Source organism: Stomoxys calcitrans, chromosome 1 (genome assembly GCF_963082655.1).
Source record: "Stomoxys calcitrans chromosome 1, idStoCalc2.1, whole genome shotgun sequence".
NCBI classification, from domain to species: Eukaryota; Metazoa; Arthropoda; class Insecta; order Diptera; family Muscidae; genus Stomoxys; species Stomoxys calcitrans.
In genome coordinates, this window is record NC_081552.1 from 121,609,621 (window position 1) to 121,629,177 (window position 19,557).

Here is a 19,557-nt window from a genome sequence, read left to right on the forward strand (position 1 = left end):
CGGATAATAATTGCGACCTCTAGAGGCTCAAGAATTCAAGATCCAAGATCGGTTTATATGGCAGCTATATCAGGTTATGAACCGATTTAAACCTTATTTGACACATTGGTTTAAAGTTATAATAAAATATGTCCTGCAAAATTTCAGCCAAATCGGATAGGAATTGCGCCCTCTAGAAGCTCAAGAAGTCAAGTCCCCAGATCTATTTATATGAGAGCTATATCAGGTTATGAACCGATTTAAACCATACTCGGCACAATTGTTGGATATCATAACAAAACATGTCGTGCAAAATTTCATTCCAATCGGGTAAGAATTGCGCACTCTAGAGGCTCAAGAAGTCAAGACCCAAGATCGGTTTATATGGCAGCTATATCAGGTTATGGACCGATTGGACCCATCTCGCACAGTTGTTGGATATCATAACAGAACACGTCGTGCAAAATTTCATTCCAATCGGATAAAAATTGCGCTCTCTAGAGGCTCAAGAAGTCAAGACCCAAGATCGGTTTATATGGCAGCTATATCAGGTTATAGACCGATTTGAACCATACTCTGCACAGTTGTTGGATATCATAACAGAACAGGTCGTGCAACATTACATTCCAATCGGATAAGAATTGCGCACTCTAGAGGCTCAAGAAGTCAAGACCCAAGATCGGTTTATATGTCAGCTACAATATATCAAAACATGGACCGATTTGGCCCATTACATATACCCATATACCAACCGACCTACACTAATAAGAAGTATTTGTATATACTTTCAAGCGGCTAGCTTTACTCTTTCGGAAGTTGGCGTGCTTTCGACAGACAGACGGACGGACATGGGTAGATCGACATAAAATGTCGCGACGATCAAGAATATATATACTTTATGGGGTCTCAGACGAATATTTCGAGTAGTTACAAACAGAAAGACAAAATTAGTATACCCTCCTATGGTAGAGGGTATAAAAAAAACAAGTAAAAGCGTGCTAAATTCGGCCGGGCCAAATCTTATATACCCTGCAGCATGGGTCGCATTTGTCGAGTTCTTTTTCCGGCATCTCTTTTTAGGCAAAACAGGATATGCTATTAGAGCGATATCAAGATATGGTCCGGCTTTGACCATAATTAAATTAATGTCAGCCAATTCGAAGTAAAATAGAGAGATCGATTTATATCGGAGCTGTATCGGGCTATAGTCCGATTCAGACCATAATAAACACGTATGTTGATGGTCATGAGAGAATCCGTCGTACAAAATTTCATTCAAATCGGATAGGAATTGCGCCCTCTAGAAGCTCAAGAAGTCAAGTCCCCAGATCTGATTATATGACAGCTATATCAGGTTATGAACCGATTTGAACTATACCTCGCACAGTTGTTAGATATCATAACAAAATACTTCGTGCACAAATTCATTCAAATCGGATAAGATTTGTGCCCTCTAGAGGCTCAAGAAGTCAAGACCCAAGATCGGTATATATGACAGCTATATTAGGTTATTAACCGATTTGAACCATACTAACCATAAGAAAACACGTCGTGCAAAATTTCATTACAATCGGATAAGAATTGCGCACTATAGAGGCTCAAGAAGTCAAGACCCAAGATCGGTTTATATGGCAGCTATATCAAAACATGGACCGATATGGCCCATTTACAATACCACCCGACCTACTTTAATAAGAAGTATTTGTGCAAAATTTCAAGCGGCTAGCTTTACTCCTTCGGAATTTTGCGGACGGACACGGCTGGATCGACATAAAATGTCGCGACGATCAAGAATATATATACTTTATGGGCTCTCAAACGAATATTTCGAGTAGTTACAAACAGAATGACGAAATTAGTATACCCCCATCCTATGGTGGAGGGTATAAAATTTTTATAAGAGTGTTAAAAATAGAAAAAAATATAATAAATATCAACTAAACCGAGAGTAAAAATGGAAAATAAAACATCATCAGACAGCAAAATTTATCCTGCTGTTTTAAGTACAAAAATCTGCTAAAATCTGCTGTTACTTGTTATACCCTCCACCATAAGATGGGGGGTATACTAATTTCGTCATTCTGTTTGTAACTACTCGAAATATTCGTCTGAGACCCCATAAAGTATATATATTCTTGATCGTCGTGAAATTTTATGTCGATCTAGCCATGTCCGTCCGTCTGTCCGTCCGTCCGTCCGTCCGTCCGTCCGTCCGTCCGTCCGTCCGTCCGTCTGTCTGTCGAAAGCACGCTAACTTCCAAAGGAGTAGAGCTAGCCGCTTGAAATTTTGCACAAATACTTCTTATTAGTGTAGGTCGGTTGGTATTGTAAATGGGCCATATCGGTCCATGTTTTGATATAGCTGCCATATAAACCGATCTTGGGTCTTGACTTCTTGAGCCTCTAGAGTGCGCAATTCTTATCCGATTGGAATGAAATTTTGCACGACGTGTTTTGTTATGATATCCAACAACTGTGCCAAGTATGGTTCAAATCGGTATATAACCTGATATAGCTGCCATATAAACCGATCTTGGGTCTTGACTTCTTGAGCCTCTAGAGAGCGCAATTCTTATCCGATTGGAATGAAATTTTGCACCACGTGTTTTGTTATGATACCCAACAACTGTGCTACGTATGGTTCAAATCGGTCCATGTTTTGATATAGCTGCCATATAAACCGATCTTGGGTCTTGACTTCTTGAGCCTCTAGAGTGCGCAATTCTTATCCGATTGGAATGAAATTTTGCACTACGTGATTCGTTATGATATCCAACAACTGTGCCAAGTATGGTTCAAATCGGTATATAACCTGATATAGCTGCCATATAAACCGATCTTGGGTCTTGACTTCTTGAGCCTCTAAAGAGCGCAATTCTTATCCGATTGGAATGAAATTTTGCACCACGTGTTTTGTTATGATATCCAATAACTGTGCCAAGTATGGTTCAAATCGGTCTATAACCTGATATAGCTGCCATATAAACCGATCTTGGGTCTTGACTTCTTGAGCCTCTAGAGGGCGCAATTCTTATCCGATTGGAATGAAATTTTGCACGACGTGTTTTGTTATGATATCCAACAATTTTAGCAAGTATGGTTCATATCGGTCCATGTTTTGATATAGCTGCCATATAAACCGATCTTGGGTCTTGAATTCTTGAGCCTCTAGAGTGCGCAATTCTTATCCGATTTAAATGATTTTGGCACGTAGTATTTTGTTATGACATCCAACAACTGTGCCAAGTATGGTTCAAATCGGTCCATAACCTGATATAGCTGTCATATAAACAGATCTGGGGATTTTACTTCTTGAGCTTCTAGAGGGCCCAATTCCTATCCGATTTGGCTGAAATTTTGCATGACGTATTTTATTTTTACTTTCAACAACTGTGTCAAATAAGATTCAAATCGGTTCATAACCTGATATAGCTGCCATATAAACCGATCTGGGATCTTGACTTCTTGACCCCTAGAGGTCGCACTTATTATCCGATATGCCTGAAATTTTGTAGGACGGATCCTCTCATGACCATCAACAAACGTGTTTATTATGGTGTGAATCGGTCTATTGCCCGATACAGCTCCCATATAAATCGTTCTCTCTATTTAACTTCTTGAGCCCCCAATGAGCACAATTCTTATTCGAATTGGCTGAAATTTTACACAGGTCTCCAACATATAATTTAATTGTGGTCCAAACCGGACCATATCTTGATATCGCTCTAAAAGCAGAGCAAATCTTTTCTTATAAACTGTTTTGCCTAAGAAGAGATGCCAGGAAAAGAACTCGACAAATGCGATCCATGGTGGAGGGTATATAAGATTCGGCCCGGCCGAACTTAGCATGCTTTTATTTGTTTAATATAGGCAGGTTAAGTTTACAGCTGGGCTACATCGGACTATTTATTGATAAAGCCCCCATGTACAACGAACGGGATTTGACTTCTCGAGCTCATAATAGGTGCATTTCTTATCTGATTTCGATTCTAGGTCTAAGAGTATAACATTCACAAGTATTACCCGACTTCGCTGAAACTTGGAACATTAAATCGTATTGGTGTAGCATCATCTTCCAGATGGCAATACTAGGGTTCCGTCAATCCAAGACTGTGCCGATGGCAGCAGTGCCTTGCACTCGACATCAAGGTTCATCTCAGGTATCAGAGGATCACTCCCACTAGGGCACTGGAGACTATTCTAGATATCCGACCCATTGACATACAGATTAAGTGTGAGGCAGCCACTGCGGCTATGAGACTTAAGGCGATGGGAGAATGGATTGAGGATGGGAGCAGCTCATACCATCGCGGTATAATCGAGACGACGATAGGAAACCTGGTTGGAAGGGAAGAGGTCTCCGATCGGATACCTGAGATGAACTTTGAAGTCGAGTGCGAGGCACTGCTGCCATAGGAACAGTCTTGGAATGACGAAACCCTAGTATTGCCATCTGGAAGATCATGTTTCACGTATGGATCAAAGCTAGAGGACAATGTGGGCCTGGGGGTTTACATTGAGAACCCAGGGACTGAGATCTGTTTTAGACTGCCTGACCATAATACGGTCCTGCATGCGGAGATCCAGGCTATCGCGGAATGCATGAAGTAGTGTATTGCCCCATAAGGGCAATAACAACCAGGACGGTAAGGTCATGAACAGACTTGCAGTGTAAGAAGGAGATTAACGCCTTGTCTGAGGATGGCAAAATCCGCATCGTTTGGGTGCCGGGCCATAACGGAGTAAGGGGAAATCAAAGGGTAGACGACTTGGCGGAGGACTGCCGTCAATAAACTTGTATAACCCGAAGCCTTTCGGGTCGACGCAGTCCGAGTTAAGGGAGTGGGCGACAAATGCGCATGCACCATTGTGGAACAGTGAAACGAAACGAAACAGCGGAAGGACGGCGAAAATCCTATGGGGGCATCAAGATCGTGAGAAGAGGAGGCTATTAATGAACAAATAAAAAGGCGTTAAGTTCGGCCTGGTCGAACTTTGGATACCACCACCTCGGGTATACATGTAAACCATCTTTCGTCAAAATCCGGTGCAAAATTCATACCTTAAGCACCATAGCAGCTATATCACTATATGTTCCGATTTGGACCAAATACTCATAAGTAAAAGTCATTGTTCAATTGTATATAACAAAATATTGGTTTTTTTAAGTAGTTCTATATATTGGGTTGCTCAAAAAGTAATTGCGGATTTTTCATATAGTCGGCGTTGACAAATTTTTTCACAGCTTGTGACTCTGTAATTGCATTCTTTCTTCTGTCAGTTATCAGCTGTTACTTTTAGCTTGCTTTAGAAAAAAAGTGTAAAAAAAGTATATTTGATTAAAGTTCATTCAAAGTTTTATTAAAAATGCATTTACTTTCTTTTAAAAAATCCGCAATTACTTTTTGGGCAACCCAATAAAAATAAACCGATCTGAACTATACACGACACGGATATTGAAAAGCAAAACGTAAGTCAGTATGTCAAATTTCAGTAAAATCGGAATAAAAATGCGTCTTTTATGGGGCCAAGACTTTAAACCGAGAGATCGGTCTATATGACAGCTATATGCAAATCTTGATCGATCTAGACCAAATTGCAGAAATATGTGGAGGGGCTTAACTTAACTCTTTGTCGCAAATTTCGGCAACATCGGACAAATTTCGGCAACATCGGACAAAAAATGCGTTTTTTATGGCCCACAAAACCTAAAACCGAGAGATCGGTCTATATGGCAACTATATCCAAATCTGGACCGATCTGTGCGATAATGTAGAAGTATGTCAAGGGGCTTAACTTTACTACTTTCGACATCGGACACTAAATGTGGCTTTTATGGGCCTAAGACCCTAAATCGGAGGATCGGTCTATATGGCAGCTATATCCAAATCTGTACCGATCTGAGCCAAATTGACGAAGGATGCTGAATGGCCTAACACAACTCACTGTCCCAAATTTCAGCAAAATCGGATACTAAATGAGGCTTTTATGGGCCTATGACCCTAAATCGGCGGATCGGTCTATATGGCAGATATACCCAAATCTGAACCGATCTGCGCCAAATTGACGAAGGATGCTAAAGGGCCTAACGCAACTCACTGCCCCAAATTTCAGCAAAATCGGATAATAAATGTGGCTTTTATGGGCCTTAAACCCTAAATCGGAGGATCGGTCTATATGGCAGCTATATCCAAATCTGGACCGATCTGGGCCAAATTGACGAAGGATGTCGAAGGGCCTAACGCAACTTTTACTTTACTTTAATTGGCTATGACAGAATATATCTTCCACTTGCCGAACGTAGAATAGCGTTCCAAGCACCTCGATCTTCTGCGCTCATTCTAAAATCTCTGACACCAAGTTTCGAGGTGTCTCCCACAACTTGATCTTTCCATCGGGCTTTTGGTCTTCCCGGTTTGTGTGTACCACCGTGTTTGCCTTCAAAAGACTTCTTTGCTGGAGCTTGTTCATCCATTCTGACAACATGACTTAGCCAACGCAGCCGTTGTATTTTGATGCGTGTAACTATGCTATCGTCGTCATACAGCTCGTGGTTCATACGTCGCCTATTTTCTCCGTTAACGCAAACTAGTCCATATATTTTACGAAGAATCTTTCCCTCAAATACTCCAAGCACTGCCTCACCTGCTTTCACAAGTACCCATGCTTCAGAACCATATAACAGCACGGGTAGTAAAGTGTAGTCTTCGTCTGTCGAGAGGTGGCCTTGTTTCTAAACTGCTTACTTCGTCCAAAGTAGCATCTGTTTGCCAGTATTATTCGGGCCTAACGCAACTCACTGTCCCAAATTTCAGCAAAATCGTATAATAAATGTGGGTTTTATGGGCCTAAGACCCTAAATCGAAAGATCGGTCTATATGGCAGCTATATCCAAATCTGGACCGATCTGAGCCAAATTAACGAAGGATGTCGAAGGGCCTAACACAACCTACAGTCCCAAATTTCAGCAAAATCGGATAATAAATGTGGCTTTTATTGGCCTAAGACCCTAAATCGGCCATCTTCGAACTTAACCTGCTTATGGACAAAAAAAGATTCTGTGCAAAGTTTCAGCTCAATATCTCTATTTTTGAAGACAGTAGCGTGATTTCAACAGACAGACGGACAGACGGACGGACATGTCTAAATCGTCTTAGATTTTATAGAGACCTGTGTAAAATTTTAGCTAATTTGAATAATAATTGCGCCCTTTGGGGGCTCAAGAAGTAAAATAGAGAGATCGATTTATATGGGAGCTGTATCGGGCTATACACCGATTCAGACCATATTAAATACGTATGTTGATGGTCATGACAAGATCTGTCGTACAAAATTTCAGGCAAATCGGATAATAATTGGGACCTCTAGATGATCAAGAAGTCAAGATCCCAGATCGGTTTATATGGTAGCTATATCAGGTTATGAACTGATTTGAACCTTTCTTGACACAGTTGTTGAAAGTTAGAATAAAATACGTCATGCAAAATTTCATTCCAATCGGATAAGTATTGCGCACACTAGAGGCTCAAGAAGTCAAGACCCAAGATCGGTTTATATGGCAGCTATATCAGGTTATGGACCGATTTGAACCATACTTAGCACAGTGGTTGTATATCATAACAAAACATGTCGTGCAAAATTTCATTCCAATCGGATAAGAATGGACGGACATGGCTAGATCGACAAAAAATGTCGCGACGATCAAAAATATATATATACTTTATGGGGTCTTAGACGAATATTTCGAGTAGTTACAAACAGAATGACGAAATTAGTTTACCCCCCCCCCCTCCCCCCCCCCCTCCCCCCCCCATCCTATGGTGGAGGGTATAAAAACTTATTACGCTTTATGAAAATGTTCTCTTCGTTTATAAAATTTTGCAAAGCTGCAAAAAAAATTAATTTGGGTTTTTTTGTCGGTTTGTTTGTATGTTCCTCATAGATTCGAAAACGGCTGAACCGATTTTCTTTAAAATTTTCCCCCAACACTTACCAAATATATATATAGAACAATCATGACAATATGGGACTCAAATGAAAGGTATTTAGGAGTAAATAACGTATCTGCTATCCAATTGTCGGACTAAGTGATTTGGGGACCACCCCAACCCCCAAAACACCCCTAAATCGAATATATTTACCGACCTTGGCGATATGGGACTAAAATGAGAGATATTTGCGAGTAGTGCTATCCAAATGAGGGACCAAGTTTCCTGGGGTGCACCCCTTATGCAAAACACCCCCCAAACAGGACTTATTTACTGATCGTGGCAATATGGGGATCAAACAAAAGGTATTTAAATGTAGAATACTAATCTGATATCCAAATTGGGGGGCCGCCCCTTCCAAAAATAACCCCCAAAGAGGACAATTTTACTACAATAGCAATATGGGGCTCAAATGAAAGGTTTTTGGGAGTAATGCATGAATCTGATATCAATATTCGGGAAAAGTATGTGTGGGGCCACCCCACCCCCATAACACCACCCATATAGGACGTATTTTCTGACCATTCCAATATGGGGCTGTAGTAAGAAGTATTTTAGAGTAGAACACGAATCTGATATGTATTTTCAAGGCCAAGTCATTGAACGGCCGCCCCATCCCCCAAAACATCCCCGAAACCGGTCATGTTTGCTGACTATGGAAATATGGGGCTCAAATGAAAGGTACTTGGGAGTAGACCACGAATCTGATATCAACATTCGGGACCAACTGCATAGGGGACGTCCATCCCCATAACAACGCTCAAATGGGACTTATTTGCTCACCACGACAATTTTAGGTCTTAAAGGGAGTGGATCTCGATATTGATTGTTTTTAGGGCCCACACCCTAAACCGGACATATTGGCTGACTCTTGTAATAACGGAAATGAAATGTAATTGAGATCAGAGAACGAATTTGATATCCAATTTTGAGGCCAATCGCAATATGGGGTTGAAATAAATTATCCCCAAAACACCCCTAAATCGGACATATTTACCAACCACGTCAATGAAGGAAATTGGGCTTCTACCCCTTCTCTAAAACACCCCACAAACAACAATTATTTACTGACCATCGCAAAATTGGGCTCAAATAAAGGCATTTGGGAGTAGAATACCAATCTAATATCCAAATGTGAGACCATGTATTTGGAGCACCGCCCCTTTCCGAAACACCCCCAAAGAGTACAAATTTTGGGACCAAATGTTTAAGGACGCCTCATCCCATAAACTCCCATTAAACCAATGGCAATATGGGGTTTAAATAAATGGTATTTGAAAGAAGAGCACGATGCTGATATTCTTTTCAGGGCCAAGAGTCCGAAGGAGTAAAGCTAGCCGCTTGAAATTTTGCACAAATACTTCTTATTAGTGTAGGTCGGTTGGTATTGTAAATGGGCTATATCGGTCCTTGTTCTGATATAACAATAATTAAGCGACTTTTTAAAAAAATAATTAAGAATCATAAGTTATGACAATAGAAACTCTTCAATCCCTGTAGGATATGTCCTGTGACATGTAACTTATTCTCCGGTGTAGGACCGACTTTCTGATTTCATTCATTAGGGCTTCCCCTTATTTATAATAAAAGTGTTATGTTATCAGTGACATTTTTGCAGTTTTTCAAAAAAGTAATCGTGAAAAAAATGGGTATTTCACTGTGAAATATAAATCAATTTGTGTTTGTTTGTAGGTTTGTTTGTTTGTTTGTATGATTGTGTGTTCCTTATAAACTCAGAAACGGCTGAACCGATTTTCTTGAAATTTTCACAGATGGTGCATAATGACTCCGTGGTGAAATTATGGTACTACATCTTTTGATATCTGAAGAGGGAGCGGACCCTCCCCCTTACCCTAATTTTCAGAAACGCCAGATCTCTGAGATGGGTGGTGCGATTTAAGCGAAATTTTGGATGGCGTACCTAGGGGGGCAGCCCCACCCCCAACACCTACCAAATATATATATAGACCAATCATGACAAATTTGTATTTGTTTGCTATCCAATTGTCGCACTAAGTGTTTGGGGGACCACCCCAACCCCCAAAACACCCCTAAACAATATGGGACTCAAATGAGAGGTATTTGCGAGTAGAATATGAATTTGGATATTTAGATATGAATTTTGGGGCACCGCCCCTTTCCCAAAACCAGAATACCGAGTAGAATATGAATCTGATATCTAAATGTGGCACCACGTTTCTGGGGGTCCACCCCTTCCCGAAAACACCACCCAAACAGGACTTATTTACTGACCATGGGAATATGGGGCTCAAATAAAAGTTATTTGAGTGTAGAATTAGAATCTGATATCCAAATATGGGACCAAGTGTTTGGGGGCGGCTTCTCCCCAAAAGGGACAAATTTACGACCATAGCCATATGTGGCTCAAATGAAAGGTCTTTGGGAGTAAAGCACGAATCTGATATCAATATTTGGGAAAAGTGTCTATTGGGCCACCCCACCCCCACAACACCACCCACATAGGAAGTATTTGCTGACTTTTGCGATATGAGGCTCAAAGTGGAACACGAATCCGGTATATATTTTCAAGGCCAACTCACTGAGTGGCCGCCCATCCCCAAACACCCCCCAAGTCGGTCATATTTGCCGACTATGGAAATATGGGGCTCAAATTAAAGGTATGTGGGAGTAGACCACGTATCTGATATCAACATTAGGGGCCAACTGTCTAGCGGATGTCTCACCACCATAACATCCCCCAAATAGGACGTATTTGCTCACCAAAACAATTTTGGTCTTAAAGACAGTGGAACTACAATAAATATTCATAGGGCCAATACCCCACACCGGACATATTTGCTGACTTTTGCAATAGGGAGTTTCAATGAGCTTAGAAAACGAATTTGATATACAATTTTGAGGGCAATGGCAATATGGGGTTCAAATAAATGATATATAGATATATGTGGAGCTTAAATGAGAGGTATTGGGGGTAGAACAAGAATTGATAACCATTATAGGGACCAATTTTCTGGGGGTCTACCCCTTTCCCAAAATACCCCACAAACAGTAATTTTTACCTAACCATCACAATATGGGGCTCAAATAAAAGTATTTGGGAGTAGAATACGAATTTCATATCAAAAAATTTTCGACCATGCCAATATGTGGCTCAAATGAAAGGTATTGAGATTAGAAAACGAATTTGATAACCTATTTTGTGGCCATGTGTTTGGGGGACGCCTTATCCTGTAAACTCCTCTTAAGCCAATGGTAATATGGGATTTAAATAAAAGGTATTTAAGAGAAGAGCACGATGCTGATATTTTTTCAGAGCCAAGTATCTAGGGACCACCTCTCCCCAGAAACCACCACTAAATCAGAAATCATGAGAATATCGGGCTGAAATGAATTTTAAGAATGGAGTAAACCTTACATCCAAACTTAAATTTTGTAAACCAATAAATATCATTTGGGATTCAGATAAAGGAACTTATATTGTTAAACTGTTAGTCAAGTTAACATGGTATTTCTCTTAAAGATCTTCGAAAATAAATATTCCAAGGAAACTTTTGTTCCATATAAAGTAAAAGAAGGCACAGCGTAGCGGTCCCGGGTCAGCTAGTCTTATTGTATATATAAAAATCAATTAGTGTATGTTTGTTTGTGTGTTCCTTATAGACCCTATATAAACAGCTGAACCGATTTTCTTGAAATTTTCACAGATGGTGCATAATGATCCCGTGGTGAAAATAGGGTACTACATTTGTTGATATCTGAAGGGGGCGGCTAATTTTAGGCTAATTTTCAGAAACCCCAGATCTCGGTGATGGGTGGTGCAATCGCAAGCGAAAATGTGTGTGCTCTCTTAAAGTAATCTAAAAATAAAAATTTTTTATCCAAATTTCGGATGGGGTACCTAGGAGGGCATATTTAAGGTATTTAAGAGTAAATAACGTATCTGAATCTGATATCCAAATGTGAGACCAAGTATCTCCGGCTCTTCCAAAACCAACCTCCAAAGAGGACAAATTTACTACAATAGCAATATGGGGCTTAAATGAAAGGTCTTTGGGAGTGAAGCACGAATCTGATATCAATATTCGGAAAAAATGTGTATGGGGCCACCCCACCCCCATAACACCACCCATATAGGACGTATTCGCTATATGTACTATCAGGGCCATGTCACTGAACGGCCGCCCCATCCCCCAAAACACCCCCGAAACCCGTAATGTTTGCTGACTGTGGAATTATGGGGCTCAAATGAAAGGTATTTGGGAGTAGACCACGAATCTGATATCAACATTCGGGACCAACAGCAAATGGGACTCATTTGCTCACCATGACAATTTTGAGTCTTAAAGGGAGTGGATCTCGATATTGATTGTTTTTAGAGCCCATACCCTCAACCGGACATATTTGCTGACTTTTGCAATAAGGGGTTTAAATGAAAGGTATTTGAGATTAGAAAACGAATTTGATATCCAATTTTGAGGCCAATGGCAATATGGGGTTCAAATAAATGATATCTGAGAGAAGAGCACGATGCTGATATATTTTCAGGGCTAAGTGTTTGGGGGACAACCACCTCCCCAAAAAACCCCTAATATGGGTATATTTACCAACCACGTCAATGTGGGGCTCAAATAAAAGGTATTGGCGGTCTACCCCTTCCCAAAAACACCACACATACAACACTTATTCACTGACCATCGCAATATGAGGCTCAAATAAAGGTATTTGGGAGTAGAATACGAAACTGATATCCAAATGTGGGACCATGTATTTGGGGCACCGCCCCTTTCCCAAAACATTCCCCAAAGAGTAAAAATTTTGGGGCCAAATATTTAAAGACGCCTCATCCCATAAACTCCACTTAAACCAATGGCAATATGGGGTTTAAAAAAATGGTATTTGAGATAATAAAGGGTGATTTTTTTGAGGTTAGGATTTTCATGCATTAGTATTTGACAGATCACGTGGGATTTCAGACATGGTTTTAAAGAGAAAGATGCTCAGTATGCTTTGACATTTCATCATGAATAGACTTACTAACGAGCAACGCTTGCAAATCATTGAATTTTATTACCAAAATCAGTGTTCGGTTCGAAATGCTTGACGAAGATTTGCTGGCGGTTGTTTTGGTTGATGCGTTACCTGAAAAGTTTTCGGCGATAAAAGTTGCTGTGGTACAGCGAATGAATTTTAACAAGTAAAAGCGTGCTAAGTTCGGCCGGGCCGAATCTTATATACCCTCCACCATGGATCGCATATGTCGAGTTCTTTTCCCGGCATCTCTTCTTAGGCAAAAAGAGGATATAAGAAAAGATTTGCTCTGCTATTAGAGCGATATCAAGATATGGTCCGGTTTGGACCACAATTAAATTATATGTTGGAGACCTGTGTAAAATGTCAGCCAATTCGAATAAGAATTGCGCCCTTTGTGGGCTCAAGAAGTTAAATAGAGAGATCGATTTATATGGGAGCTATATCAGGCTATAAACCGATTCAGACCATAATAAACACGTATGTTAATGGTCATGAGAGAATCCGTCGTACAAAATTTCAGGCAAATCGGATAATAATAGCGACCTCTAGAGGCTCAAGAAGTCAAGATCCCAGATCGGTTTATATGGCAGCTATATCAGGTTATGAACCGATTTGAACCATATTTGGCACAGTTGTTGGATGTCATAACAAAACACGTCGTGCAAAATTTCATTCCAATCGGATAAGAATTGCGCACTCTAGAGGCTCAAGAAGTCAAGACCCAAGATCGGTTTATATGGCAGCTATATCAAAACATGGACCGATTTGAACCATACTTGGCACAGTTGATGGATGTCATAACAAAACACATCGTGCAAAATTTCATTCCAATCGGATAAGAATTGCGCACTCTAGACGCTCAAGAAGTCAAGACCCAAGATCGGTTTATATGGCAGCTGTATCAGGTTATGGACCGATTTGAACCATACTTGGCACAGTTGTTGGATATCATAACAAAACACGCCGTGCGAAATTTCATTCCAATCGGATAAGAATTGCGCACTCTAGAGGCTCAAGAAGTCAAGACCCAAGATCGGTTTATATGGCAGCTATATCAGGTTATGGACCGATTTGAACCATACTTGGCACAGTTGTTGGATGTCATAACAAAACACGTCGTGCAAAATTTCATCCCAATCGGATAAGAATTGCGCACTCTAGAGGCTCAAGAAGTCAAGACCCAAGATCGGTTTATATGGCAGCTATATCAAAACATGGACCGATATGGCCCATTTACAATACCAACCGACCTACACTAATAAGAAGTATTTGTGCAAAATTTCAAGCGGCTAGCTTTACTCCTTCGGAAGTTAGCGTGCTTTCGACAGACGGACGGACGGACGGACGGACGGACGGACGGACGGACGGACGGACGGACGGACGGACGGACAGACGGACGGACATGGCTAGATCGACATAAAATTTCACGACGATCAAGAATATATATACTTTATGGGGTCTCAGACGAATATTTCGAGTAGTTACAAACAGAATGACGAAATTAGTATACCCCCCATCTTATGGTGGAGGGTATAAAAAATTTCCGTTTTGAAACAAAACAAGTCAAAATTCTGCAATGAAGGTAAAGCATTATTGAAAAAAGAAGCAGTATGGATCCTTTAGCAATAAAATAAATGGAGAGGATGGCATGTTTATGAATGTTATCGTTGCAAGAAAAAGGGACATAAGGCCAAAGACTGTAAACAAATTTATCCGTTGATAAACCATGAAATGCACGATTTGAAAAAGATGCAAATATTTTTGGGGCCAAAGAAAATGTTTCTTCGACAAAATCTTGTCAAGATTGGATAATAGACAGTGGAGCATCCTCTCACATGTGCAATCAAGAATCGTTATTTGTCAAGATTGACTTAAGTTATAGAGGGACAAACAAGTTAGCAGATGACACGGAGATTGATATAAAAGGCAAAGGGAAAGTCGGACTTTCCGTGACAGTTAATGGTCATACTAATTCTATTTACAATTTGTCCCCCGGAATTGAAACATAGTCTTATTTCAACAAGTAAAGCAATCGACTTAGGCTGTGAAATAAGGATGAAAGGCCCGAAAGCGATAATTTGCAGAAATGGGAACGTTTTGGTAAAAATAACATCTATGTGGTTTACATGTGTAACGAAATAACCAAATCAATGCAGGCATCCGAAGAAAAAGATTTTAAATTATGGCATGGGCGTTTCATGAAAAAAAAGTGTCTTCGAAATACATTTGTCTTTAGAAAAAATTCCAACATCATTTTGCCTACAAAGAAAATGTTTTGAAATTTTTGTCGTAAGAGAAAATTAAATTTCATTTTAATTTAATTTTTCATTTGTTTTTGGAAAATTTTCATCGAACTTTTGTCGATGAGAGGATTTCAAAAATGTTTCCTTTTGAAAAAAATTTTCTGAAGAAGAGTTCGATCGAATTCTGCCTTGAACATTAAAAAAATAAGTTTAAAAATATGTTTGAACACATTTTTGTTAAGAAAAATTTTGTATTTTCAGAATATGTTATATTAATTTTTTCTTCAGAAAAAATTTAACGACATGTTTTTCTTTAGAAAACGTTAAATGCTCGAGCTAAATCAAATATGTCTTAGGAAGTGAAGAAGGGATATCCAAGTCGATTTTTGACTTCGTCGATTTTTTAAAATCTCAAAAAACCAGATTTTTCTAAAAGCAAATTTGTTGAATAGTTCGAAACCCGATATTAGGAAATTGTCGGTTTATTGAACATCCTAATTCTAATAACATAAATTTTAATACCAGGCATAGGTACATGGAATTATTATCTGTTTGAAGGGTAATTCGGAGGGAACGCCTTTTAGCCCATCATCACCATTTTTCTTAATAAGTGCTCGTTTTTAACAAAACGTCTAACACGAATTTGAAAAGTAAAGAAAAAATGTCATTCATGATGCTGTAAAACATTGTACATTATTTACATCACACAGAGCTTTAATCGACTCTTTTCATTACTACCCTATTTACATATAAAGTGTAACAGAAATTCCACGCCATACAACACAAATGCAGTATTTCCGTATATAAACAAGGCATAATTTTTCATATTTCACTTTTCATTTCAGATTAATAACGCCAACACATGCAATGCAATAAAAACCCTCTGTGAGTCTGTGATACGGCATGCAAAATGCCACCCACAGATCAGATGATGATAACTGGATCTTCTATTGCAACAGCGGTATCCCCCGAATTATTTACAAGCTCGACATCGGCATTTGGTATTGGATCAGGCACCGGAGTAACAACATCAACGACATTAACGACATTAACTAACATAAGCTCAACCTACATTGGAATAGTTGGGGGTAATAATGCAACAACCATTTTGGAAAACGGTTGTGTGCCGCCAATTGAAGAATGGCATGACAGCTACTTTGGCGTTAAACTGGCCGTCCCCGAATGGGAGGCCATATTTACAGCAGTTGTGTTATCTATAATCATCGTACTTACAATTATTGGCAATATTTTGGTCATACTAAGCGTGTTTACATACAAACCCCTGCGCATCGTTCAGAATTTCTTTATCGTATCACTGGCTGTGGCTGATTTGACAGTGGCACTTCTAGTGCTGCCCTTCAATGTGGCCTACTCCATCTTGGGTCGATGGGAATTCGGCATTTATTTGTGTAAAATGTGGTTAACATGCGACATCATGTGCTGCACATCATCGATATTAAATTTGTGCGCTATAGCCTTGGATCGTTATTGGGCTATTACCGACCCCATCAACTATGCTCAAAAACGCACTGTGGGAAGAGTGCTGCTTCTGATTGCTGGCGTCTGGATTCTGTCGTTACTCATAAGTTCACCGCCGCTGGTGGGGTGGAATGATTGGCCTGAAGAATTTACCAGCGCAACACCATGTGAATTAAACTCTGATCCCGGATATGTTATTTACTCATCGTTAGGTTCATTTTATATACCCTTAATAATTATGGCATCAGTTTACATAGAAATATTTATCGCAACCCGACGAAGGCTAAGAGAACGAGCCCAAGCAGCCAAGATCAATACAATTTCAACCCGCTCGGCGAGTGGCGATGTGACTGCGACAGCAATAACAACCAGTGCCACATCTAGCATATCATCCTTGTGCTTCAGCGTCGTATGTTGCTGTAGAAATTCTACGCCATTTTCCTCCACACCCATGATCCAGAACGATCAAGAATCTGAGAGCAGTGAAACAAACGCTAACAACGAAAGTACACGAATACAAAAACTACAAGAAGCTAAAGCAACAGTTGCGTCGCAGCGAAAGAAAACCCGTCGAGCAAAGATTAAAGACTCCATAAAACATGGAAAGTCCAAAGCACGCAAAAGTCAAAAGGCCAATGAACAAAATGTTCAGCGTTCGAAAGAGGGAGGCACAACTGCCAAAAGTCTACTACTATCGCCAAATGTAAAAAACTCCGATCAAGAAAACCAGGAGATCTCCACCGAAAGCGGAAGTGACCCTAAGGGATGCATACAAGTATGCGACAACCGTGAAGTCAATAACATTTCTGCAGGTGATGGTGAAGCGGAAAATATCTCACTGAAAATAACACCACCACAGTCCTCGCTAGGTGCCACTTCGCTGCAGGGTGTTCCACTTCAAAAGAAATCTGGTGGTGTATACCAGTTTATTGAGGAAAAGCAAAAGATCTCTCTCTCAAAAGAACGAAGAGCTGCGCGCACCCTTGGCATCATAATGGGTGTTTTTGTCATATGTTGGCTCCCGTTCTTTCTAATGTATGTGATTTTGCCATTTTGTTCGACGTGCTGTCCCACAGTCAGAGTAAAGAACTTCATAACGTGGTTGGGCTACATTAACTCCGTACTGAATCCAATAATCTACACAATTTTCAATCTAGACTATAGAAGAGCGTTCAAAAGACTTTTGGGTATCAAATAAACAATTTAATCGGCCACCAAGACAATGTTGATTCTAGTATTTAACATAACATACTATATAATTTATGTATATTTAGTAATTTATGTGTATTAAGTAAGTAACAAAGACCATATTATGTAGTTACAGTGCAATAAGAAAAAGTAGCTTTGGAATTAGAGTAGCTTTTTGGCATTTAGTTGCACCGGTTCCATCTGAATTGTCATGAATTATATAAAATTTAATAGTAAAATAATATAATAAATAAGCAGTTATATTTGTATGTATATAAAAGATGAATGTGGTAAGGTTTGTGTTCTATTTCAAATTTGCCCCGTTTATTTTAAACATTTCGTTTAGATCAAGTGAAAACCTAGCACACCAAGAAAAATTCTAACCGACCGTTAAGATGGATTGCAAAAACATTTAAGGTGGGTCAAACTTTGTAGATCCTTCAATCCTTTACTTCAAATCGGAAAATCAGTCTATATGACTACTTTATCCAAATTTGATCCGATCTGGACCGTCTTCGGTCAAGGCTTAAGGTACAACTCACTGTTCTAAATTGCAGCAAATCGCACAATGAATGCGCTGTTTATAAATTCTAGATCTTAAATATCGGTGTATATCTAACTGTGTCGGCTTTATCGAACTGTGGACCTATCTGACAAGGATACCAAGCCTTGCAACAACAAAATTAAGCGAATTTGGCTCCACAAGGATTTGAAAAAATAAAAGGCGTCTTGTTCTCAAGATTATAGAGAGGCTTGTGTGACAGATCCCAAGATTCTCACCCGTAAGGAGAGAGACTCCCAAAAGACTGCGATCACCTGGTGAACATGTATTGTGGGTGACTGCTATTGTATTACTAACAAGAGAGAAAAAGATGGCTGCACAACTAGGAACATGTGGTATGTGATTCGTTGGATTTATATTAATGTATACATATATCCCCTGTTGCTAATTGAAAAGTTCGTAGGAGAATATGCATGTATGTGCATATGCATGTATGTGCATACTTCAAATTCGGTTTAGAATTTAAAGAATGTTCTATAATTTCCTTTAAAAGTTAAAATTCCAATTTAAAATCAGCCGACAGTGTCTTCTGATATCAGCAAACTTATTTCTGGGTGCATTTGACAGCCCCATTATAAATTTAGCAGCAAATATTTTTAGCAAACAATGGTGTTTTCAGCAGTCAGCCTGCTGTTCAGAAATAACAAACAAAGCACCTAACCTAGCTATTACAGTGGGAGTAGCGCATATAATGTATTAATAAACAAATGAAAAACAGGTTGCTAATGTAAGCAAATACTGTCTGGTGATTGATTTATAACCAGCACCGAAGGAAGGTTATATTCATTTTGTCATTCCGTTTGCAACACATCGAAATATCCATTTCCGACCCTATAAAGTATATATATTCTAGATCAGCGTAAAAATCTAAGACGATCTAGCCATGTTCGTCCGTCCGTCCACTATAGTCTTTAAAAATAGAGCTATTGAACTAAAACTTTGAACAGATTCTTTTTTTTTGTCCATAAGCAGGATAAGTTCGAAGATAGGCTATATCGTATACACCGATCCGCCAATTTAGGATCTTAGGCCAATAACAGCCACATTGGGACAGTGAGTTGTGTTAGACCACTCGACACCCTTCTTCAATTTGGCCTAGATCGGT

At 39.6% G+C, this 19,557-nt stretch overlaps 1 protein-coding gene across 6 annotated transcripts in view; it reads left to right on the forward strand.

Moving 5' to 3' along the window:
• LOC106093497 (tyramine/octopamine receptor) overlaps window positions 1–18,089 on the forward strand; it is a 559,402-nt gene extending 541,313 nt beyond the window's left edge. For all 6 annotated transcript variants that reach the window (XM_059360301.1, XM_059360300.1, XM_059360303.1 and 3 more), the window contains one exon: window positions 16,069–18,089. In XM_059360301.1, the coding sequence (XP_059216284.1) occupies window positions 16,134–17,900 (1,767 nt within the window). In that variant the 5' untranslated portion in view covers window positions 16,069–16,133 and the 3' untranslated portion in view covers window positions 17,901–18,089. The remainder of the gene's footprint in view (window positions 1–16,068) is intronic.
• The last annotated feature ends 1,468 nt before the right edge of the window (window positions 18,090–19,557 follow it).